General features: G+C 40.7%; 1 protein-coding gene across 3 annotated transcripts in view; it reads right to left on the reverse strand.

The window, feature by feature from the left end:
- Positions 1-971: 971 nt before the first annotated feature.
- Positions 972-25395, reverse strand: part of LOC117499772 (equilibrative nucleoside transporter 1-like) — a 49861-nt gene continuing 25437 nt past the window's right edge. For 2 of the 3 annotated variants that reach the window (XM_034152391.1, XM_034152390.1), the window contains exons 2-13: positions 19484-19574; positions 19198-19279; positions 17978-18153; positions 12918-13057; positions 11937-12071; positions 10532-10629; positions 9005-9086; positions 8182-8267; positions 7835-7943; positions 7069-7154; positions 2817-3016; positions 972-2595 (exon numbers count right to left, since the gene is read on the reverse strand). In XM_034152391.1, the coding sequence (XP_034008282.1) occupies positions 2484-2595; positions 2817-3016; positions 7069-7154; positions 7835-7943; positions 8182-8267; positions 9005-9086; positions 10532-10629; positions 11937-12071; positions 12918-13057; positions 17978-18153; positions 19198-19279; positions 19484-19512 (1335 nt within the window). In that variant the 5' untranslated portion in view covers positions 19513-19574 and the 3' untranslated portion in view covers positions 972-2483. Of the gene's footprint in view, positions 2596-2816; positions 3017-7068; positions 7155-7834; positions 7944-8181; positions 8268-9004; positions 9087-10531; positions 10630-11936; positions 12072-12917; positions 13058-17977; positions 18154-19197; positions 19280-19483; positions 19575-20148; positions 20236-25395 lie in introns of those variants that run through there. The other variant, XM_034152389.1, reaches the window with a different exon arrangement.

A 25395-nucleotide genomic window follows, 5' to 3' on the forward strand; every position in this document is an offset into this window, starting at 1 on the left:
CACTAAGCATCCTCTCTGTAAGGGGTTGAAGGTATATACATAGTCCTTGGGTAATTAAGATTGTTTTACTCTTGATACCAGCTCCATACTTAATTTCTGGTGTTTATAGGGTATAATTAGGAAGAAAGTGTCTTAATGCAAGTGGAAACTTATATTTTAATTTCAAATGTTTTAGGGTAGGTACGTTTGAGAAACCGGCTCGAGATACACTTTTTGTTATATTCCATGGAATGCTCTTAACATCCCGATAGCAATGAATATCTTAAGTGCTTTGACAAAAAATCCATAAAAAAATGTCATCTGTGGAAGCCGTAGTACTGTAAAAAGCACGACCAATCATTTTAGCCGGCCCGGCTAAAGTAACTGGATGGCCTACCTGCCTGTCAGCCTTCCATCTGTGCACAAACTTATCTCGTGCCCTCATTGGTCATGTGCGCGTTCGTGTGTGTTGGAAGAGGGGCTCTATAAGGAAGTGGCAGATTTTCTCCGGTTGTGTATTTTCAAATTCTAGCGCACTCGAGCTGGTTTCTCAAACTTACCTACCCTACCTTTAAGCAATTAAGAAAAACTATGACACATCTTAAAGTTTGCCACTTCTTATGTATCCATTTCAAAATGTTAAATTCTTACATTTTAGAGCAGTTATATGATATCTGAACAGGGTCAAGAGTTGCTTTATCAGTGCCCTTGTGCCATAAAAGTCACTGAGATTTTTAATCTTTCTGTGACTAACACCGAGACGTCTCTGGAAAGTTAACTTCATTACTCAGTCACATGCAGGTTATCAGCAGAGGAGCGCCGTCAGTTTACACTGCAGATTCAAGTCAATTAAGTCTACATACGTTTGAGTCCAGTTGTTTCATGAATATTAGCAACAACCAGATTTCTTTATTACCAGATCACCTTTAATCTAATGATTGGCTGAATGTTGAGCAGTGCATTTCCGTAAATGACCAACAGGAGGAGCCAGATTCTTAAAAATACAGTTTTTATTTTATCACAGAACTTTTTTAAGCTGCAAATATCAACATTTTCTGATCCATGAACAAACTACAACACACAGTACGGAAGAACAGACCAACGTTGTGCTTTTAAACAAACAGGCAGTTAGCATGTATACAGCTGGTATTACTGTATGAATAATATCGTGTACAACTAAAGCAGACTTAAAAAAAAGAAAGAAAAGCATCAAAAAGGCCACAAATATATAACAATGATAGGCACCTCCCAATTCATGAGAACAAAACTCACTCAAAGAGCCGAGTGGTAAAGTTTGAACAGAATACTAAAAACTACTACTGATACAAAACTTATCTTACATAAAAAAAAAAGTCAAATGTCAAAGGCTTGAGAAAGCCAACACATGACATTTCAAAAATCCTCCTTATCTCACTCACAAATGGCACATTTCACGGCTGCATATTTTTCTTTTTGCTGCATTCTAAAATACATTGTGGCAAATGTCGTTTAACAGGAAGCCACAGTAGCAGTATGAACATCATCCTGTGGGCTGAAAATCTAGACAGATAAGTGTGTTTTGAGATAAACCAAATTGACCCACGCTGGTGCTTCTTCTAAATCTACAAACAGACAGTCCGCACTCTCTAAAACAATGAGTACTCAGCAGTTAGTGGCTCAGATTGTGGATTAAAACCTCGTCTTCAGGATTTATTCTGTGCTTACATTCATCGAGAATGTGCTTATTCTTAAATAGGAAGTTTACGGACTAAGGTGACACTGAAAGCAGCATTGAGCGAAGCGGTTTGCACACGGCACGTTAATGAGCTGTTTGATGGGTCTAACCTCCCTTCAAAGTTCATAAGTTCCCCGTGTCTTCATGTATTTGGTTTGATCAAAGTTAAAAAGCTGCAACAGTACAGAGTGAAATCATTTAAAAAAAAGTAGCGTTCAGGATCACAGTTTACAAACTGAGGGTAAAATGTACTGGTTTAAGCAGACTATCCGAACACCAGAATCTAAGAGCCTCATTTATAAAAATGTTGGGACTTTTTTTACACACCATCATAACTTCATGTGATTTCTAAAGTACGTGACTGAACATAAAACATTTTTATGAATGAGGCTCTAGGACGCTTCATGTAAAGTCTTCATTACCTGCCTGGGATTTGTCTTATCTTGGAAAACTAAAAAACATCTACATGACGAGTCCGCTACAACTGATCTACAACACTTTTGGTTTTTGTCAAGTTGCCCTCTGAACTTCAATTCATCTCAGGGGAACAACCTGTTTGATAAATGGCATCGAGTTTTCGCGCTGTGCTGCTGAGTTGGAAGACGTATATTCAGTAACATGTTCAGCTTATATTGGATGAGTCTCTACTGTACATCTGAGAAGACCGAGGGCCTCTCGTCTTCACGTGTGCCGTCTCCTCTCAGTCAGAGGCTGTTGGCGGGTGAAGACAGGCAGTGTTTGAGGGGGGAGGTCGTCTAATCTACGTCTAATGAGGGGTCTTCTGGAGCTCTTAGACCAAGGCCCTGAAAGCAAAGGAGACACCAGCGCCCAGCGCCAAGCCCAGGGACAGGAAGAAAGCCATGATGGCCCCCGCCGTCTCCGCCTCATGCTGTGGGACCTTCCTGCACGGAGACAAAGGGGGGACAGATCCATTAGGGAGGAGAGGTTCACCGTTAGAGACAAGGGATCGTTCAACATCATGGGAAATATAAATATATAAGGAGTTAGAAGACTTTTACTGATTTACTGGACGCAATCTTATCGTCCAATCATCAGAAAGAATCTGCCAGGACTAATATAATCCCGTCTCAATGTAAGAGTTTTGACACAGAGTAGTTCTTACTTGGGTCCGAAGCACATGCAGAGGCTGGCCAAGTATCCGTTGGAGAAGGCGAAGAAGATCATGAAGAAGATGTACCAGGCATCGTGGGCGAACAGCACGGGGAGGAAGTTACGAGGCTGGACGTTACACAGCATGAAGAGAGGGATGAAGACGATCCTCAGACCCACCAGGATGGGGAGCCACATGCTGTCTTTCCCCGGCTGCAGAGAGAGAAACACCAACATCAGCCACAGGGACAGACTGAGTCATTATAACACTGAAACATCATTTAGGGTGTTTCTCAGAAATAATAAATTAATTTATTTAAGTTTTCCGCACTCTCGCGGGAATATCTCCGCAATGGAGCAAGCTTAAGTTTAACTTTCGATTGCATGATATAGCACAGCGCAACACCTTCGTCACACATGCTGCCACTTGTTTGTACCATTTTCAGGCCATTTGTAATCTGTTCTAGAAAAACAATGTTGTTTTTTTTTAGATTTCAAGAAGCGTATAAAACAAACAATGGATATCTTTTATGAACATTTATCCAGGCTGGAAGTAGATTTAGATGTGTTAGGAGTGAGATAGAGATTATTATCTAATATGTGCATCCAATGAAGCATTACATGAAGAGGCTGTTGTTGGGGCTGCAAAAAGATTTGTTATTCTTGTTTTGTAGGCAGACCATGCAGGCCAGCCCGATGGTCACTAAGGTTCATGTTTTAATAGCATTTTTACCAAAAAAAAGCCCACGCGAGCCTAACAAGTGAAAAAATGGCTTAGACCTCAGAGAGTTAAACTTGGGCCTGCGACCATAGTTTTACTGTATTTTGTTTTGAAAACCACAGCCGAGGTTTGTGTCGTACTACATGCGGTGTGTTTTGCATTCCTCTCAGTAAAACGATCTGAGAGTCTGTTGGCTCGGACATAAACTCCTTAATAAATGTAGTCTACATTTCATAAGAGGTGTAAAACCGATGAGCATTTTAAATGGCATTTGAACGAAATGCTTATATAATCTGTAGTTGTATTTGTATTGTTGATTCAATGTGTGAACGAGGCGATATAGAGAAGCTTAAGCTATCATTATTAGGCTGTCATTTGTTATATACTGTTGGAGTGGTAAGCAGGCCTTTGGTTTTGGATATTTGTGGAGTTAGGTGGTCCGCGAGTGTTTTTTTATTGGTTAAGTGCAGGGATGCAAACTCATCAGGTATGAAAAAGGTGACAAGGATCCGAGCCCCCCGACCCCACGGAATATCGGCTTTAAAATGAGGAATAACAGAGGATTTTAGCAGTCAGAACAACTAAAGCAGCAGTTAATAATAACAGAAACGCCAAAGAGTCACATCTAATAGAAATATATTTAAGCATTTATTTTAATTGTGTAGCAGTCAGTTTATAATTTTGGCAGGACTGTTGAGCATTTTGAAAATGTATTTTCATGCCTCTGTGCAAGGCTGTCTTTCTATCTTTATAGCCAGTGGTGTAAAGTAACTAAGTTCATAAACTCAACAAGTACTATACTTGGGTACAATTTTGAGATACTTGTACTTTATTTAAGTATTTCAATGTTTTGCTACTTTGTTCTTCTTCTCCTCTACAGTTCAGAGGTAAATGGTGTACTTTTCCTCCACTACATGTATTTAATACCTTTAGTTACTTTACAGATGTGGATGAATGATGTGAAATCTAATCAAGTGTTAAATCAGACTTTAGTTCCACCTGGAGTAAATTCTCAAGCTACCCTGCAGTATACAAAGTCATTCAAACTAGCTGCACCTTTACCAGCTTTGAGAACACTTTCATGATCAATCATTATAAAACATATCAGATATATTATTCTGAAATGGACCAATCTGCACAATGACTACTTTTACTGTCGCTACTTTAACTATATTTTGATGATAATACTTTTCTACTTTTACTTGAGGAACATTTTGAATGCAGGACTTTTACTGTAACAGAGTATTCCTACACTCTGGTACTTCTACTTTTACTCAAGTACAACATCTGAGTACTTCTACTTTTACTCAAGACCAAGATCTGAGTACTTCTACTTTTACTCAAGTACAAGATCTGAGTACTTCTACTTTTACTCAAGTACAAGACCTGAGTACTTCAACTTTTACTCAAGAACAAGATCTGAGTACTTCTACTTGTACTCAAGTACAAGATACTTATACCACCTCCGTTTATAGCCTATGAAAGAAACTATTTGAAAACGAAGGCTAAAGCTAACGTTAGCAGATAGTGACAATGTATGCTAGTTAGCTAGCTCAACGATTCATTAAATAATATTGCGACAGAAACACTTTTCAGTGCACATCACGCTCTGCCGCTCAGGTCAGGGAGCTCTGCTCTGAACAGCCCGTTCTAACCAGCGGTCTGTGCCACAGTGACTCCGGACCGCACAGTTAATATTAACGAACGCACCGTAGGTAATGTAGCTGCTGAAGCTAGACCCTCATACCGGAGCAGCAGAGCCTTATTATACATCCATGAGCAGAGCTGACAGGCAGGAAGACTTGTGCTCGCGCTTCATTATAATATATAAAAAAAGAACACCATGCGTGTCATGATGGCACATAACAGCTCGCGGCCGCAGATTACTCCGGGTCCCAGACCCCCCCCATACCCCAAAAATATTTTTATTGCAGATCTACATGAATCACACAAACGACCTATTTTGGAATCAAACGGCGAATTTCGCCGAAAGGTGACAAGTTTGCATCCCTGTAAGTGGTCCTTGGTATGAAAAAGTTTGAGAAACACTGGTGTAGGGCGATTAGAAAAGCCACTTTTTTTTTTTCAGAATTGTATTGTACCTACAGTACTAAATTGTCATCCCTTTAAGAGTAATTAAGAGTTAGAGCTAGAGGAACAAAGATTGTACTTATCCCCCAATCCTAATGTCTGCACAGACAGATTACTCTGGGTGCTTTAAGGGCAGAAAAGGTATGAAGTAGTTAAGATCATTTTCGGGGCTTTTTGCTTTTGCCTCTATGTGATAGGACAGCTGAGGATAGTCAGTAACACTGGAAGGAGAGAGGGGAAGAGATGCATGATGCAGCACAGGGTCACGGCTGAATTTATTACCAGTCATACATGAAGCGCCCACTCTACCAGGTGTGCTCCCAAGACCCCACTGTGGGTGTCTTTCCCCAAGTCCTTATAAATTCAGTCATCCACATCTCTCGTGACATTTTCCGTTGAGGTCAAGGAAATATGGTTAGAAAACAACACAGGAAGAAGCTGTCTTCGCTTTTCCACTGCAGCCTTGGAGCCACTAAGCACCAACGGGATCCTGATCAGTGTAATGATAGTAAATGCACTCACATGGTCTCAGAGCAGCTGACTGCAGTTATCTGACTGCACTCATGACAAGCTGCATTCCTGTGCAGGTCAGACGGAGTAACTCACTGTACAGAATTCATTTATTCAATTCTGGTTACTTCCTCAGGAGCGCAGGAAATTAGACAAGGTTTTTATAGGTATCACAATACAAATGTATGACAACAGAAACAATGCCCAGTGTGTCAGGCTTCTTATTCAAAGCTAATAGCGTTCATTCAGCTGTTCAAGTAACAGGGGGAAAACCTTCAAAAAGACCAGTCTCTCTACTCTGATCCTAAAACCACTTCCTTTAAGCATCACTAACACTTTTCACCAAAATAAACCTCTGATCTCAGCACAACAAAACTCTTCTCCTTCATTTCCTAGTGACTGATGTTTTTACAGTCTCGACTCAGTGATTTATTTGTGAGTAAACATGAAATGCAGCCAAAGGCTTCTACTAAAGTGTCTGTTTTCCAGAGCACCACTCTCCCACTAGACATCAGCACATCACACTAAATATTTTGATATGGTCATTCAAAAAGGACTCTAAAGCAAATGTGTTTAATAAATAGAGTGCTGTTTCTCAATGGATTTGTTGGCCGGACTTGGTGAGGAGGCAGAGTCTATGCTTTTACTACCTGTATATCTACAAAGGGGTAGTTTGGGATTTTTTTCTGCTGGTATTTTTACAGTTGTAAGTAGCAGCATAGATAAGGTAACTTTAAGACCTTGTGAGACTGAGACTAAGCTAATCTGTGACAAATTGCTATATCAATGTTCTGTCTGAATATATCCCCTAAACTTGCACAAATGAGTTACGTCCGAACTTGAGAACTGATAGATCCCAAGGACGAAGTCCAAAGCTCCAGAGAAGGTTACAGTCAGTGATTGTTGGTAGATTGAGTATTTGTGTTGCAGAGTTGTTACTGACCCACATACAGACGGCCGTTAGACTCCTGCCGGCCCAGTCCATCAGGTTGAAAAGGAGGAAACACGACACGGGGATGAAGTAAGTTTCTGAAAAGGGACAAAAACAAACCAGCTGTTGTCAACAACAACCCTGCAGATGTATTTGCTTGAGACAAAAACCTCAGTGGGATTAAAAGCTGGAGTTAAAAAACCTTAATGGGGTCAGTCAGCATTGCTTCCCAGCAGTCACAGCACCACAGAAAGTATCGTAACAGCCTTAGAAACATCTCAAAATACTTTTAAACTTTGTTCTGCTTCGACTCCGGGGCGTGTGAATCGAAGCAGACAAAAACTTACAGTGCTCAAAGCTGAAACTGTTTGAGGGCTACATTGCTAACTAAAGAATATACTAAAGTGATTCCAGAGTTCCTAAAGGCTGCTCTCATATTAATGAACTCTTTGTCCTGTCTACTACAATTACAATTTAAACTACATGGATCTGCAATGACAGTAAAAGTCTAATTTAGGGGAGACAAATGAGCAGCAAAAGATCCAGGTCAGTCCATACTAATGTGGAGTTACCTCCAATTTTCTCACAACATCCTCAGAAAAGATAAGACATTATTGCCTCATAAACACACCCTTACTGTCTTCAGATTTTCTTGTAAGGAAATGTTGGCTGATAACGTTATGCAGATAAATGCCATCCCTCTCAAATGTCAGATTATCAGAGTGAGTGGCTCAGTAGCTCCTGCAGCTTTGTACAGATGTTAGAGATGGAGACTCACCCCAGGCTCCTCCATTTTCCACCGTCGTCTTGACCTCCACTGTGACTGCTGGGAATGTTCCAATGGTGACGGTGAAGATGAAGCACACGGACAGAGCCATCACCCAGATCTGAAAGAACAGCAACAAATGTTATGGAATTATATTAGATTGTCTTTTTGTTTTCCACTGAGACAGACGTGTTGTGTGATATTACTGTATATTAATGAACTGATTCAGTACGAAGCGGGTTATGTCTAAGCTGTTATGGGATGCTGAATGGCAGCAAAAGTTGGTCAATCAAGACGGTTTTAATAGAAGATTGGCATCCATTTATTTGTGTTAGTGTTACAATAGAAAGTCCTTTCACCTGTTTGAAGATGTTTACCACAGACACGGTGGGTTTGGCCTCTTCCTCCGTCAGACTCACCACCGGCCGCTTCTCTTCTGTACTATCTGACAAACAAACAAACATCTCTGTCATTTCGTTGGAGATAAAAACATCAATCGACATTTTAGTGTGTGTTGGGATCAGATTTCAATTGTAATGCAACACAGGGTTCCAATTACTGTTTCACACTCACACCGGTTCAGGTTTCGCCAATACACAAACAAAGAACAAACACATTCAGAGGTTTTGGCTCCCATGGTCAGTGTGTAGTAAACAGAGCATACTGTGGGTGTGAGGGAGAGGCTAAGGTGACACAGAGACCAGAAATAATCCAAACGGCATGTCTGTGGGTTTTTCTCCCGGGAAGTAACCCACATGATAACTTTTCTTGTTTTTATTAGTTTTGCACTGCTGCAAGGACTGAGCCTTAGTATATGCACACTTTTTAGGTCCTGATTAACATTAAACTCTCATGGTTGAATCACCCATACAACAGTTAAGCAACTGTGTTACAACATGTGTGATTCTTTGACAAAAAGTCAAAAAGGTACAAGTCTGAGTATATTGAAACATAACAAAAACAGATTACTAAAACCAAACTTAAAACATCTACTGTTATCTTTCGGTTTGCGATTTGGCCTGAGAAAACAAGGCATTTTAAGACATCCACTGTCTGGGACATAGAGAAACTGGGATGAACAATCACCATAAACCAATGATTAATCATATTGCCTGTGTTGTTATCCAACTAGCAGAAAACATTAATTTAAATGAAAATGGTTGCAGCCATAAGTGTCAGTACCTTTTTTGAGTAAGTCCATCTTGTTCTCCTCATCAGTAGCGGGTCTGGATCCATTACTCTCCATGAAGTACTGGAAAAACTCCTGTCAAAAAACAACAACAACATAATGAGTGGAGCCAGTAGAGCTAAGATGAGAGATCACACTCTCTGAGATGTGGTACATTTTCTCTGACAGATTCATCACCTCACAAAGAGCAGGGTTTGGACTGATACCAACAAAGGAAGACTAGCCTTAATATTAGGGCTGTCAAGTTAACGCGTTAATAACGCGTTAACGCAAAAAAAAATTAACGCCACTAATTATTTTAACGCGATTAACGCATGTGTATTTTTTGTCCTCGGCCGCCGTAGTTTCAGAGCGCATCGAGTTTAAAATACCATCTACAAGCTGATGCTGACAGCCCCGCTCCTGCTGCCCGCTTGTGGCAGACCACACTTCCACGCTCACCGGCAGGCCCGGACTGGCCATCGGGAGGACCGGGAGGGTGTGTGTATGTGTGGCGCGAGCGAAGCACACCTTACGTGTTGTTGTTAGCATCTGGTGCTAGCTAGCTGAGCTAACGGATATAAGGAGCTGTTTCAATGAAAACAGAGGAGCGACATTTCGCCGACAACTGCGCCGAGCACTTGACTTTATGCAGGTAGCCAGACAGCACACTTAGCACGGATAGTGCCGCAACACAGCTCATACACACAGGCATATATGCCTTGAGCTGCACATAGCTCCAACGATCCCAACGATCCCAACGAGCCCACACACACACACACACACACACACACACACACACACACACACACACACACACACACACACACACACACACACACACACACACACACACACACACACACACACACACACACACACACACACACACACACACACACACACACACACACACACACACACACACACACACACACACACACACACACACACACACACACACACACACACACACACACACACACACACACACACACACACACACACACACACACACACACACACACACACACACACACACACACACACACACACACACACACACACACACACACACACACACACACACACACACACACGAGAGAGAGAGGTTCCAGGTTGAATCGAATATTTGTAATGTTCAGAGGTTGTTGTGTTTAATATTCATGAGAATATTTGTCATTGTTCAAATGATGATAAACAAACATATAAAGCATATTTGTCCACTCATATGTTGATAAGAGTATTAAAAACTTGAAAAATATCCCTCTAAGGTACATTTAGAACAGATAAAAAATGTGCGATTAATTTGCGATTAATCGCGATTAACTATGGACAATCATGCGATTAATCGCGATTAAATATTTTAATCGACTGACAGCCCTACTTAATATACAACCTATATAAAAGCATTCAGCTCTTATCGCATGTTTACAAAAAAGTTAATGAGAGACAGATCGAAGTGCATTGAACAAAATACCTTGCCATAAACAGACACTAGAAAGATTTGAACAACAAAGTTTGATTTAGAGGAGACTCACCATCCTGGGAAGAACGATGTAGGCCAGGATGGCGAGGAGAATAACCACGCAGGCTGTGATGAAGTAACCGAAGGCGCTGTCCTGCAAGGCGGATCCCGCTGCACACAGAGACAAGAAGAGCAGAGTCATGAGGGTTTTTAAAGACTGTTATTAGTGATGATACAACTTAACGGTTTTCTATAGCTTTAGGAAAATGCTCAGGTAAGTTATTTTCATTATCGAAGGTAAATGTTCATCATTTCTCTTTATAAATGACTCATTGGTTTTATATATAGTTTAACTAAGAAATCAAACAACAGCTCTAAAATGTAGTGTAATTGAAACTGAACCATCAGAAACTCGGGCACCATCATGGGCTTCAAGAGCTCAATGAATATCTAGTAATCATTACTACAAACAACGGCCTCAAAGTTCCATTCAGGGTGAAATTAAACCATCTCAAGTCCCAACAATAAATAAAGTGTTTACTTTAGAGACGGCTCTATCAGGTAATCAAACTGTAGCATTTCTTTGAACTTGTGAATAAGTATTTGTGTGGTGTCTATGCATATATGTTTGTTTTTTTAAATGGCAACATACAGCTGTTTAACGTTATTGATAAAATCGATAAAGTGTTCTCATTGCATTATAAGGAATAGGTATGAACAACACTTCACACATTTATCATTAGCACGTCTCATGGGTTGAGAAGGAGCGATTTATCTAATTTGATGGAGCATGCTGTGTTTGGAAATCCAAGCAAAGAAATTGTACTTATTTTGTTAGATTTTGAAAACAAGCTGGATGTTATCAAACTGATAACTGCATATATGTGTCGGGAGTCAGAGCACGGAGGAAGCCAAATCTGTGAGCAACAATCCCGTGAGCCAAAACACTTCTGAGCAACTTAGTCTGTTTTTATAATTCTGTCCAGAGATTGAACATCTGGCTGACCTCTTACCAAAAGTTAACTTTCTGTCATTAAAATGTCAGTTTATAAGAGTTACAAATTGTGCAAGAGTTGGAAAGACATATTTCTAGAAATGTAACTGTGCAGTTTGTGCTTGACACATTTCCACTTCCAACACCAGTGCTAAACCTCCTAAAAAGTCTATGTATAGCAATGGTAGGCGTGTTGTGTTGTAAGGTGTTATTTGGTGTGAATGCTGAGAATCATTCTCCCACATTCCTCATCGCAGAAGTTTCATTCAAACATCAAAATGTTCAGAAATCAACGGCTATTACTCCTGACATTCCTAACTTTCAAGAAACATTAACAATAATTCATCCAAATTGTATGAGTTTAGCGTCAGCCTTTCAGCATTCACACCGCAGTTTCTTCAGGAATTGCATTGTCTAGTTGTCATTTTGTCCCCCTCTTGTGCATCATGTTTAAATGGTAGAAGAAGAGCTGTGAGAGACATACATGCCAGAGCGCAGATCATGGAGAAAGCGGCGAAGGTGCCGGCCAGCCCCTGTCCGCTCATGATGGGCGTCGTGTAGGAGGCGGGCAGAATCCCTGCCAGCCCAAACAGACTGCTCTGGAGAATCGCCCCGAACGCTGGGAACAAGACAGGATGTTTAAGAATTAGCATACTTTAAAGAGTCGCTGTGACACAGAAACAACACACTGACACACAGCAATACAAAGAGGCCCATCAAATATAAACCATTGACCCCGTTTCTAAACCATGGAGCAAATTAATTGTTTAACATTACTGTTATTATGTAACTATTTTCCTTCTCTCACTTTACACTAAGAAGTAAACAATGAGGCTTTTTCATATAAACTTGAATCACACTGATGGATTTAACCGTGTATACATCGACTGTGGAGTTGAATTAGCGGCAGATATCTTGTAACATGTGTCCGCTGAGAGGAATGTGCCGACGTCGATATCAAAGCGTCGAGGTCACGATTTCCCCCCCCTCTAAATAAAACATGATGGGCTGTTCCTCATGAGGACCTGAGGGTCAGGACCGGCCCAACGGGTATGAGGAGGGGGGTGAGCTTATCCCCGCTGTTTACTGAGTCATTGCAAATAAACAAACCCAGTGGGATTACAGAATGTGTTCTGAAGCTCAGTGTGGTATGAGGGAAGATGTGTGTTTGTGTGTGTGAGTGTGTAACCACATGAAAGCGATTTTCTGCACACAGTGGATGCAGATGATGTTGATTTAAGACCAAAGACACATGGAAATAATTATTTGCATGACTTCAATGTGGAAATGGGATACAAATAAACAAGCGTTGTCAGTGCTGCAATCAAATCTGCCTTTATGAGGGTTATAAGGTTGTTTCCTTTTGTTTTGATATCAGTTTAAGCGGTCTTTTAAAGAAGGAAGAGAGACTTTCCTCGCAGACAGTTTTGAATGATGATTATTACTTCTGTATTTGGAAACTCACAGTTGATGCAGATGATTTTGATCATAGTGATGGTGAAGAAGGGGAGAGGACCCACGTCGATCTTCACTAACACTGCGGTCAACAGGAAGACCACCAGGATGACCGCCAGGCTGCCAATGATGCGAAGCTTCTGAGGAATCCTGAGAGCGAACACAACAGAGAGAATGAAATTGACTTAATGTTTGTTTCTACAATACTTCAACCAGTCAGCAACATTAGCCATATCCATTGTGGACACTGTAGGAGCAGAGGTGAGAATACATTTTTCTGGTATCAGTACTTTACTCCACTACTTATTTTTCTGACGACTTTTTACTTTCTACTTCTTACATTTTCCAAACAGGCTGGTTCCTTTAGTTTGAATGTGTGTTTGGTGGCGTGATCATTATTATTTAGAGTCATTGCGTGCCTATTGATTTGAACACGATCCGTGTATCCATCATTTCCTGGTCTTCTCTAAAGAAGAGGGACCAATGAAAACGTTGTCATGTTGCCGTTGTTCAGCATGGAAACATTCATTAGCTAACAATGACATTATTGTTCTATTAATATAAAGGCTCCGGGGATACCACGGAGAGACCAGAGCGCTTCCACGCTGCTGCTTTTGCCTGTCCTTTGCTGCTGTCCTTTGCTGCTGTCCTAAGGAGGATTTTGCTCCAGGAACATCGCGGATACTGTGTGCTGGTCTGGGAAAATGGCCCATATCGTGATTCTGCTGTGCCTATTAACTGTTTTGGACTATGAGAAGATCTCTAGTCATCCTGAGAAGTCTACTGGATTCAGGTCTGTTCTGCCACCCGCAGTGGGCATCCCCTGCAAAGGTCCGGATGTGTTACACAAACAATTACCGGTTGCCTTGTCACAGACAATCTGTTCGACAAAATATGTTTGTCTTTTTCACTTGCCTGCTATGATGGTTCTTCAGGACTGCTTCTTGAGCTCTCATCACACTTTCACAGACTTTGCTGGTGATTTTAAAGTAGTTGACAATGTATGTGTGTCGATTAAGAGGAAAAGATGCCTGGTTTTCTTGTTGTTATTGCTATCAGGAAATGTACAACCTAACCCTGGACCGCCCAGTAGTAGTAGTAGTCAGATCGCTACTCCTGCTGATTTTAATTCTAGGTCTGGGCTGGGTTTCATTCACTTAAATGTGCGCAGTCTTTTACCTAAACTAGATTTTGTCCGCATTTGGGCGAGCTCAACTGATGCTGATGTCATTGTCTTATCAGAAGCGTGGCTAAATAAATCTATATTGGCCTCTGACATATCCTTAAATGGTTATAGTGTATATCGTACCGACCGACCTAATAAAGGTGGTGGCGTTGCCATTTATGTGAAAAATAAGTTTTGTGTAACCAAGATGGTTTCCAAATCTATCAGTAAACAACTAGAATTTTTAGCCTTAAATATCGAAGTAGCAAAGGGTCAACAGGTCATGGTGGTGGGCTGTTACAGACCCCCCTCAGCTGTCAAGGACTCCTTGTCTTCGTTGGCAAATCTGTTATCTCAACTTGACTACAAGGAAATAGTGCTACTTGGTGATTGTAATTGGGACTGGTTAACTACAGTATCAGAGGATTTTAAAAACCTTTGTATCTCATTGAATGTTACTCAGATTGTTGACAGTCCTACTCGCCCTAACATTAAGTTCCCAAATAAATCCTCCTTAATTGATCTCATCTTAACTAATGTTCCCCATAAACACTTATCTGTGGGAGTATTTGCAAATGATCTGAGTGATCACTGTGTTGTAGCCACAATTAGGGACACAAAAGTCCAAAAGGGTAAACCTTGCATTATCAGTAAGAGAGACACAAAACATTTTGTGGAGCAGGGTTTTGTTCATGATCTGTTTGGTTTTGATTGGGAAAGAATTGAGCTGTGTGATGATGTTGAAACTGCATGGTCTTATTTTTATCTTGGTTTTATGGAAATTATAGATAGACATGCACCCCTGCGTACATTTAGAGTGAAGGGACGAGACAATCCTTGGTTTTCTGCTGAATTATCTAGTCTCCTTCATGAGAGAAACAAGGCCTGGGCAAAGGCTAGGAAATCAGGCTCAGAGGTAGAATGGCTACGCTTTAGGCAGCTAAGAAATAGCTTCACATCACAAATAAAAAGTGCTAAGTCTAAGTATTATCTGTCAGTTACCACAAACAACCTGAATAACCCTGGAACATTTTGGAAAGCCATAAAATCGATATCCACCGGTGAAATCCGTAATGAGCTACCTCCTTGCATTACCACAGCATCTGGCTCTATATCGGACAGGGCTTCTATGTTAAATAGTTTTAATGAGCATTTTGTGTCCTGTGGCTCTCTGTTTGATTCTGTCACTAACTCTGCTTCTGTGAACACCTCAATCCGTGACTCTGAACAATGTGGTCTGGAAAACCCTTTCAGTTTTACTCCTGTTACTATTGATGTTGTTCGTGAAGCTTTAACCAAGTTAGATCCTAAGAAACCGGCCGGCCCGGACAACGTGGAACCTTTCTTTTTAAAGATAGCTGCAGATTTTATTGCTCCACCTCTCACTACTCTTTTTAACCTCTCCCTCAGCACAAACACAATTCCAAAAATGTGGAAGTCAGCTTATGTCCTGCCTCTACTAAAAGGTGGGGAGGCCACTTTATTAAATAATTATAGGCCCATCTCTAAATTATCAGTTCTGGCTAAGGTTCTTGAACGCCTAGTGAGTGAGCAGGTAAAGGAGTTTTTATGTACAAATGACATCCTGTCTAAACATCAGTCCGGCTTCAGAAAGCAACATAGCACCATCACTGCCACAATGAAAGTGGTGAATGATGTGGCGAGTATTTTAGATAATAAGCAGAGCTGTGCAGCTCTATTTATTGACCTTTCCAAAGCGTTTGATACCGTCGATCATCGCATCTTAAAGCAGAGGCTACTCAGTATTGGCATATCCAGCCATGCAGTGGGGTGGTTTGTGAACTACCTCTCTGAAAGGTCCCAATGTGTTCACTTTGATGGGCTGTCTTCTGTGTGGTTAAACATTACTAATGGTGTTCCACAAGGTTCTGTTTTAGGTCCGCTATTATTCTCCAGGTGAAAATGTCGATGGAGCAACCTTACATTTTTATGCGGACGATACCGTGATGTGCTGTGCAGGTCCCTCCATTAAGGAGGCTGTTGTTGAATTGCAAGCTGTTTTTAACATTATTCAGACTCAGCTCTTAAGCTTTTTTTTTATGTTGATAAAACCAAGGTAATGCTCTTTTCAAAAGCTAAAAATACACCAGAGCCTGTTTTAGATATTGTAACTACGCAAAGAATAAAACTTGAAGTGGTTACCTGTTACAAATACCTTGGTATCTGGCTTGATGATTGTCTCACTTTTAAACATGTCAATAACTTGCTTAAAAAACTGAGGGTTAGGCTAGGTTTCTTTTACAGGAACAAGTCCTGTTTCTCGCTCGAGGCCAGGAAAAGGCTAGTCACTGTGACCTTTTTACCTGTACTGGACTATGGTGATCTGATCTATATGAATGCACCTGCCCATTACCTGATCAAGTTAGATGCCGCATATCACAGTGCACTGAGATTTGTGACAAACTGTAAAGCATTAACCCATCACTGTACCCTGTATGCAAGGGCAGCTTTGCTTTCACTAACTGTACGGAGGCTCAGTCACTGGTACTTTTTTATATACAAAGCCATGTTAGGGAAACTTCCATCCTACATCTGCTCCCTGATCTCACGGCGAATTGTAAGTGGCTACTGCCTGAGATCGAATGCTGTGGTTTTATTAAATGTGCCAACTGCTAGGACTGTCTTAGGGAAGATAGCTTTTAGATGCGCAGCTCCGCTAACTTGGAACAGTCTGCAAAAGGAATGGAAGCTGAGCAATTTGGTTCCACTAAATGTTTTTAAAGCAAGGATAGATGCTATCCAATCGGAAACTGTTGGAACCTGTAAATGTTACTAGCTATGTAAACTGTAGTCGCTGTAAATATGCTGTATGATGTCCTTTTTGTTTTTCTGTTATGTTTATATGTATTCATGTGGAACCTACTTGCAGCAGGTCACCCTTGAAAAAGAGATCAATGATCTCAATGGGATTCACCTGCATAAATAAAGGTTTGAAATGAAATGAAATGAAGCCCATACTTCTTTACTTTTACTTAAGTAAAGAAGTTTAGTCAGTACTTTTACCAGAGTATTTTTAAATACGAGTATCTGTACTTCTACTTGAGTAAAGGATGTGTGTATTTTTGCCATCTCTGTGTAGGAGTAAATAAAACAAATAAATGCCATTCATTCAAAATCGTATAATAAAAGTAAATACATATGCAACCCCACGTATTCATCACATAATAGAACAGTGTTTGGAACAAAGCGGGAGAACACAGGATATATTTTTGAATCTGGTGGTGTGAGAATGATGAGGAACATATGGAGAAAAATTGAGAAAATGTTTCCTGGGAAGAAGGTCATGATTCTTCCAAGTGAGTTAAGTTACTTTCAAACATGAGGTTGAAGAGAGTGTAAAATAGAGTGCATCGAGTTGAACAGGCCTTTGTTTATCAACAGAAGGGAAAGGAACAAATCTAGAGGGAGAAAGCAGACAAAAAGGGTCAACTAAATCTATATAATATATAATAAACTGAGGTAGTGAGGTCAAGCAGATGATGGAGGGAAAGTAGAGAACATAAATAGCATTCCTGGGTGTGTTTTTGCCCGGGCAGAATCAGCCGTGGTCGGGGTCCACCCCAGATCTCCCTCGATCCCACTCTAATTAAAGTAAACATGGCATACAAAGACCCACACAACAGGATCATGTTACTTATAGTGGCGAGGTAGGCAGAAAGAGAGGGTAAGCCAAGGTCAAGAATTTGAATGTTGTGTTACGAAATCTAATGTTTTTCTCTTGGGTTTAACTTGTTGCTTCCTATGGGTGGGGAAGTGAGAATGCTAGACACAAGGCTGCCAAATTACATAAATCACTGGAGTGTAGAGTTGTTTTCTGTATGAGTGTGTCAGTGCAGAGCAGGGTAGAAGCTTGAAAAGTGTTTTATAAATGATGATGATTGTACCTCTGGTGCAGGAAGGAGTTGAGGCAGGTGAAGATGAGCAGAGGCACCATGGCACAGAGCGTCATCACGTTGTTAAACTTTGACTCCAGAACGCTGCGAGTATCTCCATCTGCCGTCTCATTGGTCTGAGTGGAGGGGAGGTCAGAGGGCGCGTCCTTCAGCCTGCTGGTGAAGTACTGAAGGAAAGGATGGAGGGAAGCACATTTGTCACAATGGTGATGAGCTCCTGAAACTCAGCAGCAACAGTGAGGGATGATTAAATGAGTATGGAGTCACTAGTTTGCATCACAAGCATGTCATTTGCAGAGAAGGAAGTAGCATATAGTTATTTTCTGGAAACTAAGACATCTTACAGCTATAGTTTTTAGTAAAGTATAATACATAATGCTATATATAACAGTGAGGGATAATTCAATGAGTATGGAGTCACAATTATGTCAGTGGCAGAGAAGGAAGTAGCATATAGTTATTTTCTAGAACATCTCAGGAAATTAAGCTATCTTACAATTATAGTTTTCCAAAACAGCAAAACTGAGAGACCTTTTTAATATAATAAATGGTATAATACATAATCCTATACATTATAATGTAATATAGCTCACAATAGCTTGTGTAATTTAAAAACCTGTGACTGAGTACATAAGAAAGAAAAAGTGGTTTGTTTGGCTGTAACCTTTCTTAAATAATAATAAAATCAAGCGTTTGCACTTATAGATATTGTCAACATAGTTATTTATAACCAAATGTCTGGTCCATATCTTAAAGCACATATTTTTTTTATCCAAGTGGCATTCCAACAAACAAGTACTAAGCTACGTGAGCTTTATCAGAAAGCCCCCCGAGGGTGGGTGCAAATAAACCCCCCCGGGACAATGAAGTAGAAATTCCTCATCTTAAGAAGTTAACCCCTTAAAGCTGAGAAAGAATGGCGGGGAATTAGAGAGTCGGTACCCCTGGCTGGACTCAGGTCAGCCGCACTGAGTGAAACCAGGTGGTTTTGGAGGGAAATGTAAACAAACAATCTTTGTTTTCTCAAAGTTAGATGACCTTCTTCTAAGTGGACTTTAACCTCTTAATTAACTAATGGATAACCACACGGCCATCAACAGGGCTTTCCCTCTCACGTCCATCTGTGTGTTGTTATGAGGATTAACCGCATTAAACTGCAAATATTTTCATATCCAAGGATTAAAATGGGTCCTAAGGGTTGTTTAACTTACCATAGTTGCCGTCATGAAGAAATTCCACGGTAAGAGGGTTCCCAGGCCCAGGATGAAGAAAATGATCCATACTGCATTGTATCTGGGAAAGAGACAAAAGGATGTTCACATGAATTAAGTCATTCAACTTTATATCAACAAACAATTTAGAACAAGTGGCTTTCATCCAGATCTAATTCTGCACATACTGTAAGTTAAACAGGAACTGAAGATAGTGTATTGACCGTAATAAGTGCAGGATAGACATAGAAAGAGAGTTTTATTTCATTTTAACAGTTTTTCTTACTTGTCCCGAGGTGCGTTGAGGGCCGTCATGTTTCTTGTTAAGCAGACAGAGTCACGTGCTCACTCAGGGTTTGATCAGGGTGGCACCAGGTCTGAAATGCACAGATAACAAATGCATGTTTCCAATGTGAGAGAAGCAACAGCAACATTTTTATCATCGGCAGCCATATGTCTCTCCTTTCTATATTAAGATATGTTAATTAGCCAGGCAATGTGAGGGCCAACAGAACAATTATTGATGGGCTGCGAAAGGTAATTTGAACAGAAAATAAAACAATAAACCAACATAGTTAAAATTGTAAGATTCTGTTTGAAATTAGCTCCAAATCTAGTGGAAGCACGCCAGCATCAGTGGTAGAAAACTTGACATTTGATGACACATTTGAGACCCAGCTCAACATCCCATTTCTGTGTTAGCGTCTGAGATGAATCAGCCACAAGAACAACGAGTGGTTGAATGCCCAAGCCAGCAACAAAATTCTGAAGAAGACATTTCTCCACTTCTTGGGAGAGTTACATAACAGCTGTGAAACTCACAAGAGAACTTCACATGAGTCGGAAACAACACGTGCTTTAACTCACAAAACATTCCTCATAAATGTGCTACACAGTACAAAATAAATGCAAACACATGACCATTTCTAACCTTAAAAGAAAACCACTTACTTCAATTAGGAAGAAAGAGACTCCTCTGGTCAGATGCTCAACTAAAGCAAAGTCTGAGCAAGCTGTGCAGGCTTCACTTTATACCATGCAGAGGTTTTGTAGGTTGACACCCCGCTGTCTTCAGCTCGTTGGACATGCCCCTATTCGCATCTCAGTGTCCATCCCTCCTTCTTCCCTTCACTTCAAACTCCCTTTTCTCCTTGATCCTTCCTACACACTTTTACATTCTTGGCATGCGTTGAGTATTTTGACGTTATGATGTCAACTCCTAGATTTCTGTCAGTTGCAAGTATACAAGTTGAGTTTAAAGTACTCAGAGAAGACTGTAATGTCTCTAGCCTTTACATTCCCATCTCTTCCACACTTCTGATTTCCCATAAAACACCAATGTTCTCCTCCATTTTGCCCCATTGTTTCCTACTGATTACTCATTTCTCACCTCATTTCATCCGCTGTTCTCCTCCTGCACTTCTATTATTAACATTTTCCAGTGGCGAACCGTGTCTATCACAACTGGACCTTTCACTGAATTGCCGTCTTGAAAAGGGTACTCACAACAATTCCGCAACAACTTCATCTTGACCTGTTGCACTTGCCCTTTCAACGTTAAAAACAATAAAACGGTATGAATTGCTTCGTCGCATTCATCTAGATCCTCTGTCTCGAGCCAGTGAACTACCGGGACTAATCTAGAGTACCTGGAACCGAGGGAAACTCTGAAAGAATACGCCCATTGGCTACAAATCAATATATGATTGGTTGATCAAACTGTCAGTCCAAACGTACGCTCTCATTCAGTGCAACGGCCAGGGTATTCTATCAAGGATATAGAATACCTTGGTTGAAGGGTATTCTACCCAGAGACCCAGAACAAGATCTGATTGGTTGCTTTCTTTTCTAACACAAAACCACTGAAATGCGTAGTGCATTTATTCATTTTATATACATTTTATTTATACAATTAAATCGATTTTTTGTTTGTTTTATCTGAGTGTTCCAGGGTATTCTCTGAATACCTTGAAGGCCCTGACGGTTCGCCACTGATATTTTCCCATCTGTTGCTAACCTGGCTTGAATGTGCAACTGGCATTTTGGTGTCCTACTACCTCCTATTACTTCTCTTTCCATAAATTCGACTCTCTTTTGGGACGGGCTATGCCTGCATAAAAATGGTTGCAAATAATGCGAAAAGGTCCAATTTGAAACTAAATCAATACATCTGATTGCTCTGTATTTGTTTGCAAGTGTATATATGGTTTAAAATATTTTTGGTTACCTACAATGTCACCTCAAACTGTTAATTCTGCACTAAAGCTTCTAATTAAAAGTAAAAATACGCGGTAGTATTTAATTCACACCGAAATATACCAAAGATGGTTTAACAATGTTGTTGTTTCATATAGTCTATTGATTGATATACCAGAATACATGCTAGATCGTGATATTGATGTTTTTTGTGAAATTGAATACCCTATATGTCCATAGAAGATTTTGGTCATACACCGCAGCCCTACTCTCATCTCCACCCTTTACTAATCCGCCACCATCTCTCCCTTCTCTAGCGTCTTCCCCTGTGATCCTGAGGGATGACATGTGCGGAAATAGCTGTGTGACAACTTCTCCAAACAGAATTAGTTTTCACACAGAGTAATTTGGCATCAAATCAAGCTAAACAACACAAGGCCAAGTTTATATAAATGTAATACATTGACTTTTATAGTAACTTAGGTCAATTCTTTCCCCCGACGCGCACAGGTGAGGTGAAACTTCCAATAATTTCTCACTATTCCACTTCTCCAAGGGGGGCAGTAATGCTCCAAGAAACGCAAAATAAGAAGACAGCTCACAAATAAATAGGATGGGATATAAATAGTGGTGTAAAAAATCGAAATGTTATTTTGGCACACTTTGGGGCATTGACAACTATTGTATTGTCCATATAGTGATACAACCTGTGAGTTACATCCCAAGTAAACAATGCAAGTTTCCCACTTCATGATTCCCAAATCATCTTTGTATATGTTTTATGCATTCATCCGTTTCAAAGACCTTAATCATAGACACAGTGCATGTTGGTAAGTAACACTTGATTTCAAAATAGATGTGTACGACCCAGGACAGGAGAGCTCTGCAGCGAGTGTTCAGAAATGCCCAGAGCATCACTGGTTACTTCCCTACCGATCCTCAGTGATATAGGGCAGAAGAGGTGCCTGCAAAGAGGCGTCAGGATATTTAAAGAAAATACCAGCCTGTTCACCCTGCTGCTGTCTGGTGAGAGATACAGAAGGATCAGCTGTCGTACCTCCAGGCTATGAAGCTGCTTCTTGCCTTAGGCAAACTTGACATTTGATGACACATTTGAGATCCAGCTCAACATCCCATTTCTGTGTTAGCGTCTGAGATGAATCATCCAAGGACAACGAGTGGTTGAATGCCCAAGCCAGCCACAAAATTCTGAAGAAGACATTTCTCTACTTTTTGGGAGAGTTACATAACAGCTGTGAAACTCACAAGACAACTTCTGTGAGACTCCTGAATGTATCCTCCTTAGTTCTTTTAGTATCGAATGGCAATATAACTGCATTTTGTTGCCCAATCCTGTGTTGTATACTCACACATTTCCTTCAAGATTCAAGGCTTTATTGTCCTATGGCAATGAACAACTTAAGTCACAGGCTCCTCCAACAGTGCAACATGAATATATAGGACATAAAACAAATACAACAGGTACAATTGTGCAAGAGAATGTTTTGTTTGATTATGAAGCAATGGATATTTTGGATACAGAAAAAGAGGCCAATGATTCATCTGGATGACATTAGTTTGGTCTCAGTAAGGACAAACAGTACTCTAAATCAGTGGTTCCCAAGCGGTGTGCCGCGCCGTGAGGCAAGTCCGGGTGTGCCGTGGGATTTTGTGACAACCATACGTTATTATTGCAATATACAACTACACAAAAATAATTATTTTTTAATTGACTATATCAGTACTTTGTATGCACTCATTTCATAATACAGAGGCAAACTCTATACCTAAAAACAATTCTTTAAAAAAAAATCCTCACAGAACCCCATATTTCGCTGTTAACGCAGTTGCAGGTGGGAATTATAAGACCGTGACACATCGAAGGCTGAAGGACAACATTAAAACAGAGAAACACGCAAGAGGGAAAATGGAGCGCTTTCTTGTGCGGAGCAAACCACCAACCACCAGTGCAGAGACTGCCGACAACCCACCACCGAAAGAAAAGAGGAAAAAAACTGTCAGCAGACAGTATCATGAAAGTTACCTGTCTTATGGCACTGCAGGCGAGCGGCAGATTTTCCCTACAAATAGACGAATCTACTGACATAAGTGGGGCTGCCCAACTTCTGGCAAACGTCAGATATGTTGATGCTGACTCTACCAAAGAGACGTTTTTCTTCTGCAAAGAAATGGAAAGCCATACTACGGGAGAAGAAATATTCAGGGTAACTAATAATTTACTTTTATAATTCAGTAATCACACTACAGTTACTAACATTGCCCCGACACGCGTTACTTCGTTACTTTTATAAAATCAGTCATAATCACACTGACAGACAAGAGGGGTTTCCGCTGCAGGTTTATATGTACGTAATCTGCGCGACTTGCGCGTCCACATCTCCACGTGCAGTGCTGCATAAACATGGCTGAGTCAGCGATAACTTTCGAGGGGTGGAGGTCTGCCCATTATTTTGAGATCGTCCGAGGGAATAGACAGGAATGTGACGGTGAGGTGCAAACTGTGTCCAGGCCAGAAGCTGTTATACACTGCTGCAAACACCACGTCAAACCTCAACAAACACCTGCAAAGAACACATGCTAAGGTGAAGCTAATAGCTAAGGACCCCCGAACCCAGAGTGAGGATGTTGTGAGTGCGCCGCCGCCGACCGAAGCAGCAAAAATTAGAATTTGGAGGACCGGTAACCAAAGCAGAGATGGACAGGCTTGTAGCATCCTTCATAGTAGAGGTAATGTTGCCCATTTGCACAGTGGAATCACCATCGCATCGTTCAGAGATATACTGCGCAAAATACAGATAGCAGGAGACAGAGGACAGCCATGGTCAGAGCTATCTGGATCAGTCTTATGCGACAATGGAAACTGAACTAAAGAGAACATTTGAAACTTTAGCAGTCTGCGTGATCTGCCTGTAGGGAGGGGCGGGCCGGCCCTGCGAGTAAAGTAACGAGTAAAGTAACGAGTAAAGTAACGAGTAAAGTAACGAGTTACTTTATGTAGAGAGTAACGAAATATATTACTTTTTTTAAAAAGTAATATGTAATATGTAATATATTACTTTTTTTTTAGTAACGACCCCATCTCTGATCGTGACAAACCACTGCATTTTGCATCGAGAGGCATTAGTTGCCAAAACCATGCCCCCGGAGTTGACTGAGGTGCTGAATCAGGCTGTGCAGATGGTGAATTACATCAAATCAAGGCCCCTGAAATCTCGCCTCTTCTCCCAGCTGTGCGCCGAGATGGGAGCCGACCACCAAAGCCTGATCCTCCACAATTTTGTGACCTGTCTGGTTTAAATGAGTGTGTTGCTGCTTTGATGAAGCCTAATTTGATAAAGTTTCAAATTCATTTCTGAAATATTTCGTTAATAAATATTTCATGAGTAATATAGTTGTCTTTGTCACATTTTATTTGGCATTAGTAAATAATTATGCACATTTACAGATATTTTACATGATATGAGTGATAACACGTGTTATAAGGGCTATTTTGCACAATAGGTGTGCCTTGAGATTTTTACTTGTCCTTTGGTGTGCCTTGGGCACACAAAGTTTGGGAACCACTGCTCTAAATGAAGAGGGCCACACACACACTATCATGCATCTAAAATATACTGATCCAGCAAAGTGCAAGCCGGAGAAAACAACTGTCTATGGGGAAGGTCTTCATGGCGTGTGAGATGGGACAAAGCCCAACAGACATGAGACTGTTGAACAAGTCCATATGTGCATGCAAACAAAGCACAACAGGAACTTTACCACGAGACCAGGCATACACAATAAATAAAGACTAGAAGCTGACTGACAATCGGCATGACCGATATAGCAGCTGATATTTGCCCAATCCCTGATTAATGGCAAATATTTTGGTTGATAGGCATTAAAGATATGATAAGGTAAGGATGCACGATATGGATTTTTTCAGCCAACACCATAACCCATCAATACTTGCTTCTCATGGTAAACACCAATAAGATAACG

Source organism: Trematomus bernacchii, unplaced genomic scaffold (assembly GCF_902827165.1).
Source record: "Trematomus bernacchii unplaced genomic scaffold, fTreBer1.1, whole genome shotgun sequence".
Classification (NCBI taxonomy): Eukaryota; Metazoa; Chordata; class Actinopteri; order Perciformes; family Nototheniidae; genus Trematomus; species Trematomus bernacchii.